The sequence below is a fragment of the Gastrolobium bilobum genome, unplaced genomic scaffold (genome assembly GCF_033153095.1).
Source record: "Gastrolobium bilobum isolate Gb01-03AN ecotype WA unplaced genomic scaffold, APGP_CSIRO_Gbil_v1 utg3508, whole genome shotgun sequence".
NCBI classification, from domain to species: Eukaryota; Viridiplantae; Streptophyta; class Magnoliopsida; order Fabales; family Fabaceae; genus Gastrolobium; species Gastrolobium bilobum.
In genome coordinates, this window is record NW_026898357.1 from 24,188 (window position 1) to 42,894 (window position 18,707).

At 34.4% G+C, this 18,707-nt stretch overlaps 1 protein-coding gene and 1 non-coding gene across 2 annotated transcripts; one reads left to right on the top strand and one right to left on the bottom strand.

Annotated features, from left to right (window-relative positions):
- Nucleotides 1–1,380: 1,380 nt before the first annotated feature.
- Nucleotides 1,381–1,695, top strand: LOC133315212 (protein SMALL AUXIN UP-REGULATED RNA 12-like). Its single transcript, XM_061516785.1, has one exon. The coding sequence runs from the start codon at nucleotides 1,381–1,383 to the stop codon at nucleotides 1,693–1,695; it is 315 nt and encodes a 104-aa protein (XP_061372769.1).
- Nucleotides 1,696–18,228: 16,533 nt separating this feature from the next.
- Nucleotides 18,229–18,335, bottom strand: LOC133315213 (small nucleolar RNA R71). The gene has a single exon (XR_009752046.1). It is a non-coding gene; the product is annotated as a small nucleolar RNA R71 (small nucleolar RNA).
- Nucleotides 18,336–18,707: the final 372 nt, after the last annotated feature.

Genomic DNA, 18,707 nt, shown 5'->3' on the forward strand with positions numbered 1-18,707 from the left:
CACTGACATGCACAACATCGGGATTTGGGATCTGTTGCTGCTGACGATCCTGGACGATGCGTTGCCCTGATGGATCCTCCCTAATGGGGGGGATGGGTTGATGTCCGAGATTCGAAGTTGAGGGTTGTCGAAATCCACTTCTCGTTGCCTCACCATTTCGATCGATGGCTTTAAAAACACGTAATCGCAGGGAAAAGTTAGGTTCCCCACAGATGGCGTCAATGTTCTGCCTGAGGCAGAGATGTCTAACCCTAGGTTAGATGATTGATGTTGGATCTAGTGCTTTCTCTCTAGATACCTATGAACTAGGTATCTTGGGGTTAGCGAATCACTACACACTATATGACGGCTTCAGCCAAAAGGGGTGTTTGTGCGCGCTGTGTGATTGCATAAAATAGAGTTAGAGAAAGATCAGTCATACCTGTGGTCTTTAGCTCCTATTTATAGGACTTACCTCTGGATTTTAAGTTGTCTGGGCCTTCCTAGAATATGAGCCTCGTTTAGGTCCATAACAAAAATATATGGTAATAACCAGCTATGCCATTAATCTAAATATATCGGTGGAAGTTATTTTATTGAAAGAAAAAGAAAGATAACTTCTGCGGGTAATTACAAGAGCAATTACTCTGAAGCGGCAAGAAAGGTCGGAAGAAAAATAAAAATGTGTGTAGGTAAAATTTTCTAATATAATGTCCATGCTGGTTTAATTGGATTCGAGCGTTATTGAAGGCGATTCTTCCAGCACCATTTTCTTCTTTTGGAGCTTGATAATAATAGAACTAGCGATTGCTATTTAATGATAAGAAAAACAAAGTGCCAGAAAATTGAGTCTTAAGAGAAAAAGTGACCCACATTACTTATAAGGGAGGCAACAGGCAAACGAAAGTCCTGTGGGGTTGGACTTGGAACTTGCGTTCCCTTCTAAACAAGTTGAATTTTTTTTTGGTGAAAAAACAAGTTGAATTTTAATTAGGTCTGGTCTAGTCCAATACTGCATTGTTTTCTATGAATATAAAACGAATTTTTTTATGGCACAAACATCTTTTTCTTGACCCAAAAAAAATAAAAATTAAACTATGAATTATTCATTTAATAAATAAATCTCTGAATTTCTTGAATTCTGTCATTAAAAATAAAAATATATCAATCTTTTCATACCTGAACTCTCCATAGACATATACAAACAAATTAGGTGTGGTCTGCTACATGTCCCAGCATCCACGTGACTCTGTTTATCTAAGTTTTTCTTTCCCGTACTCACCAATGTCCAATGATAAATACCAATCCACTCTGCCGCATGAATCACAGTTCTATGCTCCAGCATCCCCAAAAGACCCACCACAATAAAAAGTTCAAATTTGAACGTGCAAAAGCAACACAATGGCCATTAGAAAATCCAATAAGCTCCCACAAGCAGATGTTATCAAGCAAATTCTCAAAAGATGCTCTAGTTTTGGAAAGAAACAGGGTTGCAATGAAGAGGGTCTTCCTCAAGATGTACCAAAAGGTCACTTTGCAGTGTATGTTGGTGAAAACAGGACCAGATATATTATCCCAATTTCATGGTTGGCTCATCCACAGTTTCAAAGTCTTCTCCAAAGAGCTGAGGAGGAGTTTGGGTTCAATCATGACATGGGCCTTACCATCCCATGTGATGAAGTTGTTTTTGAGTTCCTTACCTCATTTATTAGATAAGAAGGATTAGTGAGATTTATCAATATAAATCCCTTGTCAAGTGGTGGTTTGTAACTATAAGCCCTTTGTCAAGTGGTGTTTCTGAATCTGACTATGGAACTATTGACATTTTTATGTATGGTATTCTTATTGTATACAAATTTATGCCAAAGAAAAATTCCTTGGCAATGGAATTTGTATCCTTAATGAGTGAAGATTTCAATGAAGCAATGATAGTCATAGGGTATTATTACCCTGTTCAAATTTTACAAACCCTTTTTCTCTTTTACTTGCATTTGCTTGATAAGTTGACTTGAAATAGCAGTGGTTACTTTGAACGAAATAGTTTCGGACATTCAAATATGTCAAAAAGTAAAAGAAGGTTTCTTTCTCTTCAGTTCAGAACTCCCAAATTCACACAAGTTGTATTTGTTGTTCCATGATACCCATATACAACTTAGAACGTACAAAAGGTTAGCTTTTCAGACAGGAGTGGGGGGAAAACTTGCTCTTATATATATATATGAAAAAACTATTCTCATACTACGTGAGATAAGTTTTTCCTCCTACACATCTTTCGATAACTATGCAATATTTTTTTTTTTTTTCAGATATTGGAGCTCACAAATTTATCTCTATAACATGAGATAACTTATCTCCTTTAATATATATATATATATTCTTGCGTCAAACTTACTGCATAATCTTGTATCAACCAAAATGTATTTAGTAAAGATGAAAGTAACTGATGTATCATTTGTTGGATATATTTTGTATTTTGAGTCTTTTGACAGCGTTGTGCATCATAATAAAACTGAAAATTTTTATTAGCATCACAAATTGCAATATAAAAATGGATTTGTATATATTTGTTAATTACTGACCACTGTGTACGTCTATCGATTCACCAAGCATGATACATAATTTATAATTATGTCTCATCCGTCTCTCTCTCTCTCTCTCCCACTTTGGTTGCAAGGAAGTTCTATTCACCAATGGAATAATAATGCAAATAGCACAAGCAGAGGGAGAAGTAGCCAGAATCATGATTTTCCTTGCATGGGAAAAGATAGCTCCTGAGCCAGTACATCAAATAATGACTTCTTGCTATCTTTTGAAATGGTTCAAGACCTGAATCATTTTATTTGAATTGGTTCAAAAACCGAATTATTTTTTTCAAATTCGGTTTGGTTCACGAACCAAACGACTTTATCAATACAGTTCGGATCGGGTTAAAAATTGAACTAAACTGAATCTAATTATACCTATTTTTAAGAGTGTAAACAAATCAAATAAATCGAACTAAACTACGAATCAAATCAAACTACATCATATTTTTTTAAACTGGTTTAAGAACCGAACCATTTTCTCTGATCAATTCAAGAACCAAATCACTTTTTAAAACTGGCTCAAACCAAACTATTTTTCTAATTCGATTCAATATAAAAAACTGAATCCAATCATACACACCCCTACTTTAAAGTCCTCATCCCACATAATAATTGAAGGAAGTTAGTAAGTCTTAATCCAAAACTGAACATTCTCAATAAAAATGTTTCATTTACTGTTCCATCCTACATATAGGATAAAGTACTAGTCCATACAATTATAAGTACTAAAATTGTTTCCTTCTGATAATTAATTGAGAATTTTCGTCCATGACAATGGACCTACATTAGTGCCCGCTCAACAATCCTTACAAAATCATTTATTGATCACAATTAAATTATAGACCTCTGACAAACGCATGCTTAATTTTGTCCATTTGGTGCACATGTAAATGGGACCTTATTGGTCCATCGAATGAGTCCTCTGGAATCTGAACAATTAAACTTTTAATCCTTCTGTCCTTCCTTGCTTAAGAGATAACAAGATGTCTGTATAACAAGTAATTAAGGGATTTTGCAAGATTAATTGAGATTAATTTGATAATAAATCTAATTATGTTGTTGGAAATAATATTGTAAATATATTTTCCTTATTAGTATTTAGGTTAAGTCTAGGCTAAGCCTATTAAGTTTTCTATATATTGTACACACTTGTATTTATTCAATATACAGAGTATTTCACAATTCCTTTCATCTCTTGTTATTTAATATGGTATCAGATCCGAACGAGAGGAACCTTGATCCGTTTCTTTTTTCGGTGAACCCACTATTCATCGTCTTTTCAAATTTTCCAGATACTGTCACCTTATCAGTTTTCGGACATTTTTCTCCTTCTTATATCGTATTTTCGTCATTGCTGGACCTTGCTCTTCCCGAACGAACGTCAGAACCCTATTACCGCCACATCTCCATCGTTGACCACCACCGTCCAGAGGCCTTTTTCGGCGAGCCACCTACCCCCTGCCCCCAAATTTGATCCCCATTAGCAGACAAATAGGAAGGTAAACTATATAAAATGAACAATATAAAAAGGGTATTACGTTGTTCCCGCTCCTTAGTAACATCACTAGTAAGGGCCAGAAGTTCATTGAGATCATGAAGCAAACTCTGAGCTTTTTCCAAATACTCAGACATAGGACAATTGAAATCCCCAGGGGCAAAGGTAGTCATCAATTTATGGCACACACTATAGAGTCGTTGGGTATCATTTGAGTACAATGCCTTTGCCTGACTTCAAATAGCTTTATAGGTATTTCTTTTGCTGGGATCTCTCAGTTACGCTCTTTAGGCCCTTGGACTTTTGATTTTGGGGCTTCTGATCACATTTATGGTAATAAGTCCTTATTCACTTCTCTTTGTACCACCGGTTCATTTCCTACTATTATTATAGCCAATGCGTCTTTGGTCCAATTCCGTGGGATCAACACAGTTCTTCTTTTACCTCATTTATCTATAGATCATGTTCTCTATGTTCCAGATTCTTCTTTTAACTTACTTTCTATTAGTCGTTTGACAAAATCCATGGATTGTGTTGTTTCCTTTAATAATACTTCTGTCATCTTTCAGGATCAGAGTTCGGGGAAGAAGATTACCAAAGGATGTGAGTCTCATGGCTTCTATTAATTATTTTCTTCTTCTTTAGCCTGCTCTACTGTGGATTCTCCTCTCACTATCCATGCTCGTTTGGGTCATCCAAATCTTGTCGAGCTTCAGAAGATGGTTCCACATTTATCATCTATTTCTAGTTTAAATTATGAGTCTTGTCAGTTTGGGAAACATACTCGTAGTACATTCCTAGGTCGTCTAGTCATCAAGCTTTGTCCCCTTTTTCTGTGGTCCACTCTGATATTTGGGGACCAAGTCTTCATCCTTCTACTTTAGGGTTTAAGTATTTTATTACTTTTATTGATGATTATTCCAGATGTATTTGGTTATTTCTAATGAAAAATCGTTCTGTTATTTTCTGTTTTTCAGTTATTTTATAATGAAATAAAAACTAAGTGTGGTATTCCTATTCGTACTTTTCGTAGTGATAATGCATGTGAGTATTTATCTTATAAGTTTCAGCAATTCTTTTCATCTCATGACATTCTTCATAAAAAATCTTGCCCTCATACACCCTAACAAAATGGTGTAGCCGAGTGCAAGAATTGCCATCTTGTTGAGATTACTTGTGCTTTATTAATTGATTATGGCAATGTTCCCTACAAATTCTGAGATGATGCTATTCTCACTGCATGCTATCTCATTAATCGCATACCCTCATCTGTTCTTTATCAACAGGTACCTCACTATGTTTTGTTTCCTCATCAAGTTTTATATCCTTTGACATGTTTTGTTCATCATCTCGGTCCAAGCTTGGATAAACTAGCTCCCAAGTCTCATAAACGTGTTTTTCTGGGTTATCCTCAGTCTCAAAAGGGTTACTGTTGCTACTCTCTGACTTTATGCCGATACTTTATTTCGGCAGATGTTTCCTTCTTCGAATCAGTTCCCTTTTTTGGCTCCTGTACTTCTGCTATGGACACTAATTATGTTCAGTCATCTTTCCTTGTCGACTCCTTTGAATACCATATATGGACTTCTTTAATTTGCAAACCATAGACTTTGAATCTCCAAATACAAAATTTTTTGGTTGCACCATATAAATCATCTCATCAATGTTACCATTAAGAAACGATGTCTTTACATCCATCTAATATAGCTCTAAATCCAAATGAGCCACAAGTACCATTATGGTCCTAAAAGAGTCCTTCGTAGAATCGGAGAGAATGTCTCTTTATAGTCTATATCTTTCGATGTTTCCCTTTGAATCCCTTTTGGTTTTAAATATCCATTTCAAACCAATGGTTTCGCACCTTTAGACAACTCGACAAGATCCCAAATGTCATTGTCTTTCATAGATTTCATCTCATCTTTCATGGCATCAATCCATTTATGAGCATCAGAGCTTTCTAAGACTTGTTGGAAATTGATTGGATCATCTTCCTTTAAGCCTAGAATATTTTCACGCTATTGAAGAAACACAATATAATCATTTGGAATTGCATTTCTCCTTTCTCTAGTGGATCTCCTTAATGGCACTTCTTGAGTTTATTGAGTTTGTTCTTCATGTGGCATAAGAGGTGGTTCATTGTTGTCTTGACCCAAAGAATTTCAGGGACCGAAGCCTGTTCCATAACAATGTCATGAATAGGGACCTGATCATTAATTGTTTGTACCAGAATTATATCTTGAATGATGACAATATTAGGAAGAGAAATATAATTTTCTTCCTCATCAAAGACAATATTCCTTACTTTATCTTCCCCCCCCCCCCAAAATTAAGGATGTGCATGGGTCGAACCGAACCGAATTTTTTAAAAAACTGAACCGAATTGGTTTAAATGATTCGGTTCGGTTCAAAACTGCTTCGGTTCGAAAGTGGTTCAGTTTGGTTGAAAACAGTTTGGTTCGAATCGGAACCGGTTCGGGTCGACCCTGTTTTGAAAATAAAATAAAAAAGTTTTAAAAAAAAAGTTATAAAAATCAATTTGGTTCGGTTTGAAAACGGTTCGGTTCGGTTCAAAATGATTTGGTTCTTACACTGGTTCTAAAAATCGGTTCGGTTCATGAACTAGTTCTTTAAAAATCGATTCGGTTCATGAATTGGTTTTTAAAAATCGGTTATTTTAAGGGCGATTCGGTTCATGGTTCGGTTCAATTTTTTGGTTATTTTGCACTCCCCTATCCAAAACTGAACGTCCTCAAGAAATTTGGCATTTCCCGTCTCAAAAAAAAAAAATCTTGTAATGGGATTATAAAACTTAAAGCCCCGGGAGCGTTCAACATATCCAACAAAATAGCAGCTGATTGTTTTTGATTCCAACTTTCTTTCATTTGGCCTATAAGGCCTTGCTTCACCTGGACAATCCTAAATGTGTAAATATCTTATGCTAGGTTTCTTTCCAGTTCATAGCTCATAAGGGGTTTTTTGTCACTGCTTTAGTTGGAACCCTATTAAGGACATAAACTACAATCTTTAGTTCTTCTCCCTGAAGTGACTCAGGTAAAGAAGAATGACTAATCATACTTCTCACCATATCTTTAAGAGTCCTATTTCTTCTCTATGCAAAAATAGCAGGTAAATACCTTATCGTATTTCTTTTGCTTCTTTAGCATGGGTGATTCATCTGCAGTGTCCTTAGCTCTCTTCTTTCTCTTATTCTGAAAGGTTGATGCCAAGTGAGCACTATCAGTCTTTTCTAGCTGAAGTTTTTCTTCCTCTTGCACATAGATGTTCCCAGATCCTGGGAAAAAAAGTACCAGAAGGAAATGGAAGTTGATGTCTTCAGCTGATAAAGTAGGTAAAAAGGGAAACAGTTTGACTTATTTGTATACCTGCTCCACTAACCTCTCCTCTGACTCTTTTGCAAGAAAGTATAAACAGAAGTTTCTAAAAGCAGAGAGAGTACAACAATCAAGAAGGAAGAAATGTGTACAACAGACAAAGAAGAGTGCTCATTGGTCGAAAGAAAAGAGAGGCATGTGGGTTTCAGAATAAAAAGGCAAAACTCAATCCTAAGCCATCTAATCAAGCAACTTGCTTCACCTGTTAGAGAACCAGTCCACCGCCTCTCTATACAATTATGGAATAGTTGAAGAAAAATCACAAGACTTCTATTCTCTCCTTCTGCCTATAAATAGGAGAACTTCAGACGAAGAAAGGATCGAATTACTTAAGAAGAGATCATCTAGTTCATAGTTTAAGTTTCTGTATTTTACTTGTATAGTTTTAGCAATAGCTAAGTGACAACAACCCTTCCTCATTCCTCTTCACCATTTTGAGACTCCTCACGAGCAATCTCCATACTTCTCTATTTTATTTCTCAGTATTGTAACTTTTTGTTTATTAATATACTTTGTTATTTCTCTTCTCTTCTACTCGTTATCTTCAAACTAAATCTTGGGTCTATGGGATTTCAGATTGAAATAATTATGTTTGTATTTTTAGCCATAGGCTAAGTTATTTTGGAATGGAAAAGCTATGAAATTCTTAAAGAACTATGTTCAAAACTCTTGTACTGAACCTTTTGTATTTCTGTGATTCAAGTAATCTTAACTCTTTGAGTATCAATGGAAATTGAAAGCGAATTGAGAAAAGAACTTCCTTAAAAAAGGAATTTCAGACAACTTAATCATAGGAGGAAGGTAAGATTGTGGAAACAATCTTACTAGTTGCCTTAGGAAGAAGAAACCACCTCGTTCCCTGAAGGTTCTAAACTTAGTAACTGTTGGAGTCAAAAGAGCCATAGGAATATGGAAACTTGTGAGCTATTTAGTCCATGAGCTAAGGAATCAGAGTTGGCAGTGAAAAGACCTGAACAAATTCAGAAGGGTTAAGTCTTGAGTTGAGAGCATATCTATTTAAGAATGGAACAGTGGATTCGTTCTTTGTGTTAAAAATTATTTTCGTTAATCATTCATCTTGTTGTTTCTTAATTATTGTTATCTTTAATTTTCTGCATTTAATATATTGTGACCACTGAACCATATCTCCCATGATTTTGTTGTTCCTCCTGAAATCAGGAAGGCTTTAATATATAACGATGTGAGGAGTTGTTTAGAGTCAATCTGAACCTACTACCTTAAGGGAACGTCCTTGAGACACTAGGGAACAAAAGGCCAAACAATTCAAATACTATATTTTCTTTTATTTCAAATTCTTTTTAGATTAGTCCAAAGTATTATTTAGAGCTAATATCCTCGTGGGAACGATAACTTGGGCACTAATAATCCCACTTATTACTTGATGCGTGCACTTACGCGACTGGGTTAATATCTTGAGAACAAATGTGTTTTCTCTTGATACACTAAGTAAGAGAAACTTCCTTAAGAGCATCAGCACCCAACAGTCTCCAAAACGGAGCATTTCATGATCATCAAACACATGCGATTTGATCATTCCCACTTCTCAATCTTATCCGTATTTATATTTCATGGAATGGAAGTGGGTTTATCAGTCTTAAGCCCATTGCCCAAATCTATGCAGCCGAGAATAATTTCCATATTCTTTTTCATGGATTGAAATTAGCCCCATTAAGCATGGGGATAATGTTTATTTGAGTAGTAAAATTAATTGTTGTAGCAGAAGCTATATAGAGAACAAATAAGATAACATACCTAACATTCATGTCATACCAAATGTGCTAATAAAATAAAATGCACATACATGACATTAACAAACAATCCAAAGTAAAGTGGGCCCATTTACAAGATTACCTAACACAACATCGACATTTGATCTTTGGACCAAAAATATCAATTTACAAATGGTACTCTTAACACAACAATCAAATATTGACAATAAATCTTGTCAACTTATAACCTTCCTTTGGGTCGACTATTGCTCACATGGAAAGTCTTTGTAATCGTCACATATTTATTGCCATATGTATATATATTATTTGGCTAAATAATAACCTTCCTTTGTACCGATGATTATTCGCATAATAATAAATATACTCATCTTTATACCTTATAATAAATTATTATCCACAACAGATATTAATTTCACAACAATATTGTTTCAACTAATTTATTATAAAATACAAGACAATTAAAAGCAATTATAATTAAATAAAACAAACATAAACCAAAGATTTATTTTATTTAATTAAATATCTAAGTTCCATAATTTTGTTGCTTTTAATTTTCTAAATGGGATTATAATAAAATTACCCAAAGTTTATCATAATGGATTGAATGTCATACATTATCTGAAGTCAAATAGGTTTATTTACAAGATACCTAGCACAATATTGACATTTAGTTTTTGGACAAAAATATCAACTTGTAAGTGGTACTCTCAATGCAGTAATCAAACTTTAACATTAAGTCTTATCAAACTATAGCCTTTCTTTGGGTCGACTATGACTCACATGGTAAAGCCTTAACAATTGTCACAAATTTATTAACACATATATGTCCTTTACTTGGCCAAATAATAACCTTTCTTTAGGTCGATCATTATCTGCTTAAGCAACAAACACACACACATGATCACACAACATATATTATTTGGCTAAACAACAACCTTCTTTTTTTTTTTTTTTTTTGATAACATACAACAACCTTCTTTTAGGCGATAATTGTTTGCATAAATAATATACATTTATATGATCAACCTATTTGAAATCAAATTAACCTTTATAAATTTGGCCACTTTGACGGCTAACAAATCTATCATTTCAATTTCAAATAGAAACCTTTAGGGACAATAAACCCATTTAAAAATAAAATAACAACAATAAAGAAAATTAAGAAAATTATTCTTTATCAATCCTCAATGTATACACATACATGTTGTATTATTATATCAATAACAATAAATATCTTTTCATTATAAGGCTTATAAAATGATGCACAATCGACGCATAGATTAGCCTTTTCAAATGATATCTTGAAAATGATGCACAATACCCAAAAAAAGTTTATATTTGGATTTTAACAAAGAATATCAAATCTAAGAAAAACCCAAAAATCAAAAACCTTAAACATTTGATTTCTTTCAAACTATAAGTCCAAAATTTTCTAAGAGAATTTATTGTTCATTCAAATTTCCAATTCAAACAACAAACCCGCATCAATTATAAAGCCAAATTCTTCTAAACATTCCATCTTTATACATATTCAAAAGTTTAATAATAAACCTTTATTAAACTGCGAATCCTAGATTTTCAAAAGATTGTATCTTTTGTTCCAAAACAAAAAAAAAAATCACCGTCATGGAACAAAAATAACACTACATAGCTAATACAAAATACATGAGATGGAACCCACGTTCAAAAAATAATAAACTTTATGCCATAAGACAATAAAGCAAAATTTTTCATAATTCATCATATATAAAAATCACGAGACTTAATTCCCTCATCATTCAATATGACGATGGCTCTGATATCAATTGGTGAAATATTAATTTTGTTTAATCTTATAGTGATAACCATCACCAACAAACCAAGATCCATCATACCAAATTATAAAAGAATATTAACAGAAAGGTGGAGACGTACATGTCTACATAGTAGTAGAATAACTTTGATCTTCTCTTTTGGGACATGCGATATTCCTTTATTGAATAGCCCTAATCGTTATTCTTTAGTATGATATTCTCCTTTTTTATTTGACATATTGGGTACCATAACCCTTTATAGTGTTTTTCTTTATTGTTGGGTCAGAAAGTTTCCATTATAGCTAATTGGCCAAATACTGGTATCCACTCATTTGTCGCACATTTACTTAGGAATCTATTTGAGCATCTTTATTTGATCACTTTAATTTACTCAATATATATTAAAGGGGAGGGATCTTTTGACTCTAGAGTAAGATTTACAAGTCTTACTCCCAATCTCAACCATTGATTTTCGTCCATCTAACGGTTATCTGTACCAATTAATTAATTATTAGTTTCAAATAAATAATAACCATTAGATGGACAGAAATCAATGGTTGAAATGAGGAGTAAGACTTGTAAGTCTTACTCTAGAGTCAAAAGATCCCTCCCCTATATTAAATAACATAATATAATTATTAATACAATATTTAACCCACAAACACATTAGGAAATATAATTTCCTAACAAATTTATCTTTCTATATCAATCTCTTCAAGATATAATATGTAAATGGCATAACTTTTGTTAATAAACACCTTAGTCCAATCTCTACAGAAAAAAAAAAATCTATGCCATACCTTAGGTTCTAAACAAGATATATAATAGGTCAAAAATTGTCTTCAATTTTCATAATTAGAAATGTTACTAATATACTATTTGACATTTTTTTCAACACATTTTTAATTATTGGGTAAATTTTATGCCGGTTTTACTAAATAAAAAGTGAGTCCAACTTATTTTGTGGAACTCGCATGAAATTCAACTAATAATAAATGTGTTGTAAATAGTGTGACTAGCATTTTTCTCAAAAATAGTAAATCGTAAGGCTAATTTAAGTTTTAGTTTTATCAATTAAAAAAAAAATAAACCCAAGAGGAAAGTCCAACAAATATTTAAAATAAAACTCTAATCTCCACACCCTACCAAGTGTCTTTCAAAAATACACAGCTACGGGACATTATGGGTTTGAAGACTTGCAGTTCCGTGTTGCTTTCTAAATCTAAAACCCACTGTTCATTGAGTGAAGAAACACACAAGGTGGGTTCGGTTGCAGAAGTTGTAGGGCACACATGTTGGGTTCATGAACAAAACGTAAAGCCTTCTATTATTTATTTATTTATTTTTGAAATATTCCAATCATTTTATTATTTCGCGACTAGTCCAATTCAGGGCAGGTCCCGGAATCAAGACTTTTAACCCCGCCAAAAAATGATATCGGAAAGGATTGAACACATTCTCACCCCCACATACTCAATTCACTGGCACCAACTAAGCTACCATCATTTGATTCTATTACCATGCACCTACCTATTTCTTTGTATTTTAAATGGCACACTTATATCTACCAAAAAATAAAAGTGGATTTCTTATCAACTCCGCACCAACAAAGCATAAACTAATACCAAATATAAAAACTCAACCATTGCCAAGTAATTATGAAATGGAAGCATCAAGTCCGTCTTCAAAAATTCAAACAAAATGTTCAACTTTGGTGTCTACTTGCACGAATTCATGGAGACAATTAAGTAATAACTTACTATCCACATCTTTCTTAAGTTGCTTTTGTTCCCATGCGAACGCGGATTTTAGGTATCCATCCTGAAAGATGATCCTTGATATATAGCTGATAGCACAATGGTTTTAGTTAAGATCACGTGAAATGCTTTCAATTTTCATTGTGAGCGAGCACAAAAATGAATGAGTATATGTTCTAATGTTTCGCCTGATCTTTTTCTTTAGTTTAAAATTAGTTGACATTCTCTTTCAATTAATTCAAGCTCAATCAAGAGACGTGATGATCCATGGTATTTTCGGACAACGCCATAACTCATTAAGTACTCCAACTTCTAATAAATGCAACCTGTTTTGAAACATATGGTCCCTTCTTTAATAGTGTATAGATAAAAGAAGAAATAGTTGAAGTGGAGGGTATATTGAAAAGTGGGAATATTATTTTTGCAGTTGTGGCAGAAATTATATTTTGCCACAGATACAAAAAAAAACATTCTCTTTAATCAAAGCATTCTCTCTCATTTCTCATTGTGTCTGTGGCAAGGATTAATATTTCTACCACAACTACAGAAATAATACTCTCATACATTATACTCCCATACATTTATTACATGATTATTTGAAAAAATATGCATCAACACCACACCACACACCAGTGGCGGACCTAGAAGAAATTGTTTATGTCTGCATATTTAGCGGTGGGGGTTCCCCCCGAATTTTTTTTTGTAAAGACAGTTTAGATTAACGCTTTATGTACAAGGTTATGAACTCGCTCATAATCTAGTTGCTTCTATAACAAACTATAGGCAATAGTTTAACCAATCATTTTTCCTTCTAAATCTTACCAATCCTCCAAAACAAATATGACAAAATACTCCAATACATCCATACATCATCATTCTATTTTATAGTGGTGAATAAAAAAGTCAACACTACCGGTACAAAAGACAAGCGAAATCACAGTGAAGGTCTCGTCTGTAGAGATTAACTTATTTGAGAATGTCAGACGTGCAATCAATCATCTCTTTTTATAAAAATGAAAAAGGAAATAAAGGATGAAGAGAGTATGAGAATGGGTACGTGACAGGGGAGGAAGAATAAGTTTTCTCTCTAATCAATTTACATTGCTACATTGTTTTAATCATCTGTGTACATTGCTAACTAATATAAGAGTAAATACTCTTTTTGGTCACTAACAAAAAATTCAGTCCCACTTTAATCCCTTACAAAAAAAAATTAGTGACCTAGTCCCTATGAAATTCAAAGTGAACACATTTTAATCCTTTTGAGTGACTAATATGGACCTTTTTTGAATTTGTGAGGGACCACGATTTTAACTAAATTGATCCACTTTGAATTTCTTAGAAACCTCGAGACTAATTTTTTTTATAAAAAAATAAAGTGAGGACCGTATTTTTTATTAAGGACTTAATAGGATATTTATTCCTAATATAAATATTGAACCAAGTAAAAAAAAATAAAAATCATGATATTCATGTCCGCACTTGCGGACATGTGCTACAACCTGTGTCCGCCACTACCACACACATAATAAAATTAGAATGTTAATATATTTATTTATGTAATAATTATATTTTTATATTTTTAAAAATTATTAAATTAAATTTGTAATATTAAAAACAGATGAATAATTAAAAAAGTTAATAAGAAGAAAGTTATCTTCATTATAAAAATATGCAGGTTAGACAAGTGGACCAAAGAAATGTTAAGTTTGAGGGAGGATTAAAATAAACCCTAGGCAAAAGTGCTTTTACAAATTAAAATCACATTTTCTATAGAGTCAATCACCATTGTTGTGCTTTCTTTTCTTCTCTCTACCTATTCAATAAAAAAAACTAATGGTTCTATTTCAATTTTTCTTTTCTTTTTTCTTTTTTGGCTACCTATAGCATTACTCACTAGTTTGTTGAAAAACCATCTCCGACTCTGCATGTTGAGTTGTGGGGGAGGGTAGCATCTCTGGTTTACATATGGGTTAAAGCTTAAGGAATGGCAAATCCAGTATGATGGTGTGCAGACGAAGCGATGAACTGATGGAGAGGTTTTTATTTTATTTTTTAAGTAAAAACTTCATGAACCGCCCAGCGGGTCACTGGAATTTTAAAAAAACCGAGAGTTAATCGGTTCACACCGATTCTTAAGTATGAATGTATGATCGATCTATTAAGTAACCCAAACCAATTGCATAACTGATTCATCTTTCCGGTTTAACCCGTGCAAAGCTTAGGTGATATTTTGTCTATGAAACCGACCAATTCCGTTCATACACAAGGTTAGATATTTAAAGACAAATCGCTTACTTTTTTGTTTTCTTTTTTTGAACAGTAATGGAATTAAAATTACAAAGCGTTACAAAGACGTGGGGTAGAGACACCCATAAAATCCCTCTGGAGAAGGGGTATACAACCTTGAGGAATCTCAAGCACAACATGTAAGTCCCAATCCAAACGGATCAAACCCAGAGAAGCCATCTCATCTGCTACCATATTGCCTTCCCTAAAAGAATGGGTAATTTTGGTAGTCCACTGGCGCGACAACAACTCCAAAATCCTATTAACTAAGGCATGAAGGGGGTGGCACCGGTCACATCCTTTACTAATAAGAGTGATAGCTACGTTGGAGTCGCCTTCAATCCACAGTTTCCTGATGCCCCTATCCCAGGCGACTTGAATACCCGAGAGAAACCCCCACTGCTCCGCTCTAGTAGATGAACCTATCCCCAGGTTTCTACAAAATCCAGCAACCCAATTTCCTAAAGCATCCTAATAACTCCACCCCAGCTGGATCTCTTCCCACCATCACAGCTAGAATCATCAACATAAACCTTATACCAACCATCCTCAGGGAAAACCCAATGAATAAGCCTCTGAACCTTTACCGTCGAACGTATCCCACTTTCACCCATGACTCTATGAGCTTCGTTGCATTGAGACACATAAGCCTTGGCTCTTAAGATGGTAGAAAGCTGATTAACATGTTTACTTTCGAAGACAAGGTCGTTTCTGGTTCTCCAAATGAACAGACAGATTGTTCCAAACAGCTAACCCCAAGGGTAATGTTGAATAATCACAGCGCTAGTAAGATGTTTTCCCAGCCATGCATGAAGAGATAACTCAAAGAAGTCCGGCCAACAGGTCCCTACATCCAGTGAGGTCCACAGTTCCTTACTCCATTTACCCTTGGTTTACCATGTTTTTAGGCTTAATTCTGATTGATAAATGTTGTGAATTGCATGGAAATTAGGGTTTTATGCTGTAAAAGTTACAGTAATTGAATATCTTGCTAACATGTTGTCGTAATGCTGAATTACAAGGTTTTTAATACTTATTATGGCAATTTGGAACCAAAGGAAGACATCAAGTGAAGATGAAGTCACAAGAAGGCAAGAATTCAAGGATTCACCTCTGGAAGAGCACGTTTTGGCGTGCTAATTCGCGCTAAAACGTCCACAAAGCATCCCAAAACCCTTCGAACAGCACGTTTTGGCGTGCTACTGGACGCCAAAACGTGCTAAGACAGACAACAACAAGTAATTCAACAGTAAAAATCCACCCAAGAGCTGCTGAAGGATCAAAGGAAAATTTGATCAAGATACGCAACAGATTCCAGGAAGATTTAAAGAAGATTTGTTCAGATAGGATATGGAACTAAAACGGAAACAAATCAAGATGATTCCTGAGAAGATTGAAGCAAGATACAACGAAGATTTAAAACTCTAATTCATCAACCAAATCTCCAAGATTTTACATGAAAAAGGAAACAAAGATGAAATCAAATACAAATCTTGTATGGATTCATTGGAAGATTAGATGATGGATACAACTCCTGTGGTTATAAATAAGGATCTTGGGAGCACAAACCAATTCACAATTCCAGAGCATTACACCAAGATTGAAGGAGGAATCCTGTTGCAGAGCGCTGGAACACTGAGGAACCAAGTCAACATCACACCAATGGAGGCTTGAGGTTCTCTTTTCTTTATTATTTCTTTTCTTTTCAGTATGCCAGAGTAGTTATTTTATGTAGTTAAGGGTAGTTGGAACCCAATTGAATCTTTATGTTTATGAATTAAATTGTCTCTGAATCCTGTTCTTTTTATAATTGAATAAATTATCTGTTTTTAATGTTTTCTATGAGTTTGTTCCTTATAAAATGATTTTGGGGAATTGTATGACAATAGGGATGTTGGTGCATGAACCTTGACTTGATAATGCATCATAATCCTTGTGATCTAGGAATCGGAATAGGAATAGACATAGGGTAATTATGCAATCTTGTAATTCTTGATCTTAATGCATGTTTTCTTGGGGGAACTAGAGTTCTTTCAAGATCACATAGATTAAGGGTAACAAGAAATTGAGCCCTAATTAACTCAGATAGAACTGATTGGCAATATATTAAGAAACAAATTCTTGGCTTTTTAATTCATAACATATTGAGGATATTGGGGGAAGTCGAAACCTTAAATACGCTTTTCTTTAAATCTTAATCAAACATCATCTCATTCATTCTTTTAATTCTAGAATTTCATACTTGCATTGTTTTTAAATTTAGGTTCTTTGAACCACAATTCTTTTCATCTAAATTCACTATTCTCTCAAACCCAACCTTTGATTGTCCAACTAAAATGCAATTAGTGAACTAGTGCTTGAAATTCGGATCCTCGTGGGAACGATCTCGTACTCAGTACATTTTATTACTTTCACGATCGGTGCACTTGCCGTGTCGCTATCAAGTTTTTGGCGCCGTTGCCGGGGATCGAATTCTTCAACATTAGAAGTAACTAATTAAATTTTAGATTGGACTTTTATTATTCTGCACTTTAAGCATATCATAAAAACATTTTATGCATCCAAAAATTCTGCATATTTTTCTGCATATTTAATTTTCTGCATTAATTTCTTTAAATTTCTGTTTTGTGTTTCCTATTTTTCTGCACATCTTTTCAAATCTTAGTTTATGCGAGGTACTCTTAACCCGCGAATCTTGCAGTTTGACCCTGAGATAGAAAAGACAGAAAGGAAACTTAGGAAAGACGCAAAAGCAAAAAAAGCAAAAGAAACAAAAGCATCAACCTTGACGGAACCAATGGCAGAAAACAATCAAATCGTTCGAAGGACGTTGGGGGATTACATGACCCCAGCTCGAGTTCCACAGACGGCAAGCATTGTTAGACCAAACATAGAGGCTAACAACTTTGAACTGAAGCCGGCACTGCTGCAACTGATTCAAAAAGATCAGTTCGCTGGAGGAAGCACAGAGAACCCTTATAGTCATCTCGATAACTTCTTACTTTACTGTGATACATTAAAAGTAAATGGAGTTCCTCGTGATGCTATCTTGCTCAGGCTATTTCCATGCTCACTGAAGGATGAAGCAAGAGATTGGCTGCAGTCTCTACCTGAAGGAAGCATAACCAATTGGGATGACTTAGCAAGGAAATTCTTGGCCAGGTTTTTCTCAGCCTCAAAGATGGCAAGGCTCAAAGCGGAGATCAATGCTTTTGAACAAAAAGACAGCGAATCTTTGTACGAGGCTTGGGAACGATTTAAAGGATTACTCAGGAAGTGTCCTCAACATGGAATTTAAGCATGAGAGAAAGCAAGAATCTTTTTCCAAGGGATGACATCCAGCACAAGAACACTGGTGAATGCTGTTGCAGGAGGCTCCCTGAAAACAAAAACTCCTGAGGAAGCACTTGAACTGTTGGAATCATTAGCATCTCAAGAATTTGACAATGCTCCAGCCCCAGTTGCACCAAGAAGATCAGGAATCATGAAGCTTGAAGGCTATGATACACTCTTAGCCCAGAATGAACAAATGCTACAAATGCACAAGAAACAACAAGAACAATTAGATGCTCTTAATAAGAAATTTAACATTTCTCAAGTTTCTTCTGTTTCTAATGCTAACATTAAATGTGATATTTGTCAGGAGGCTCATGCAACTGAGGAATG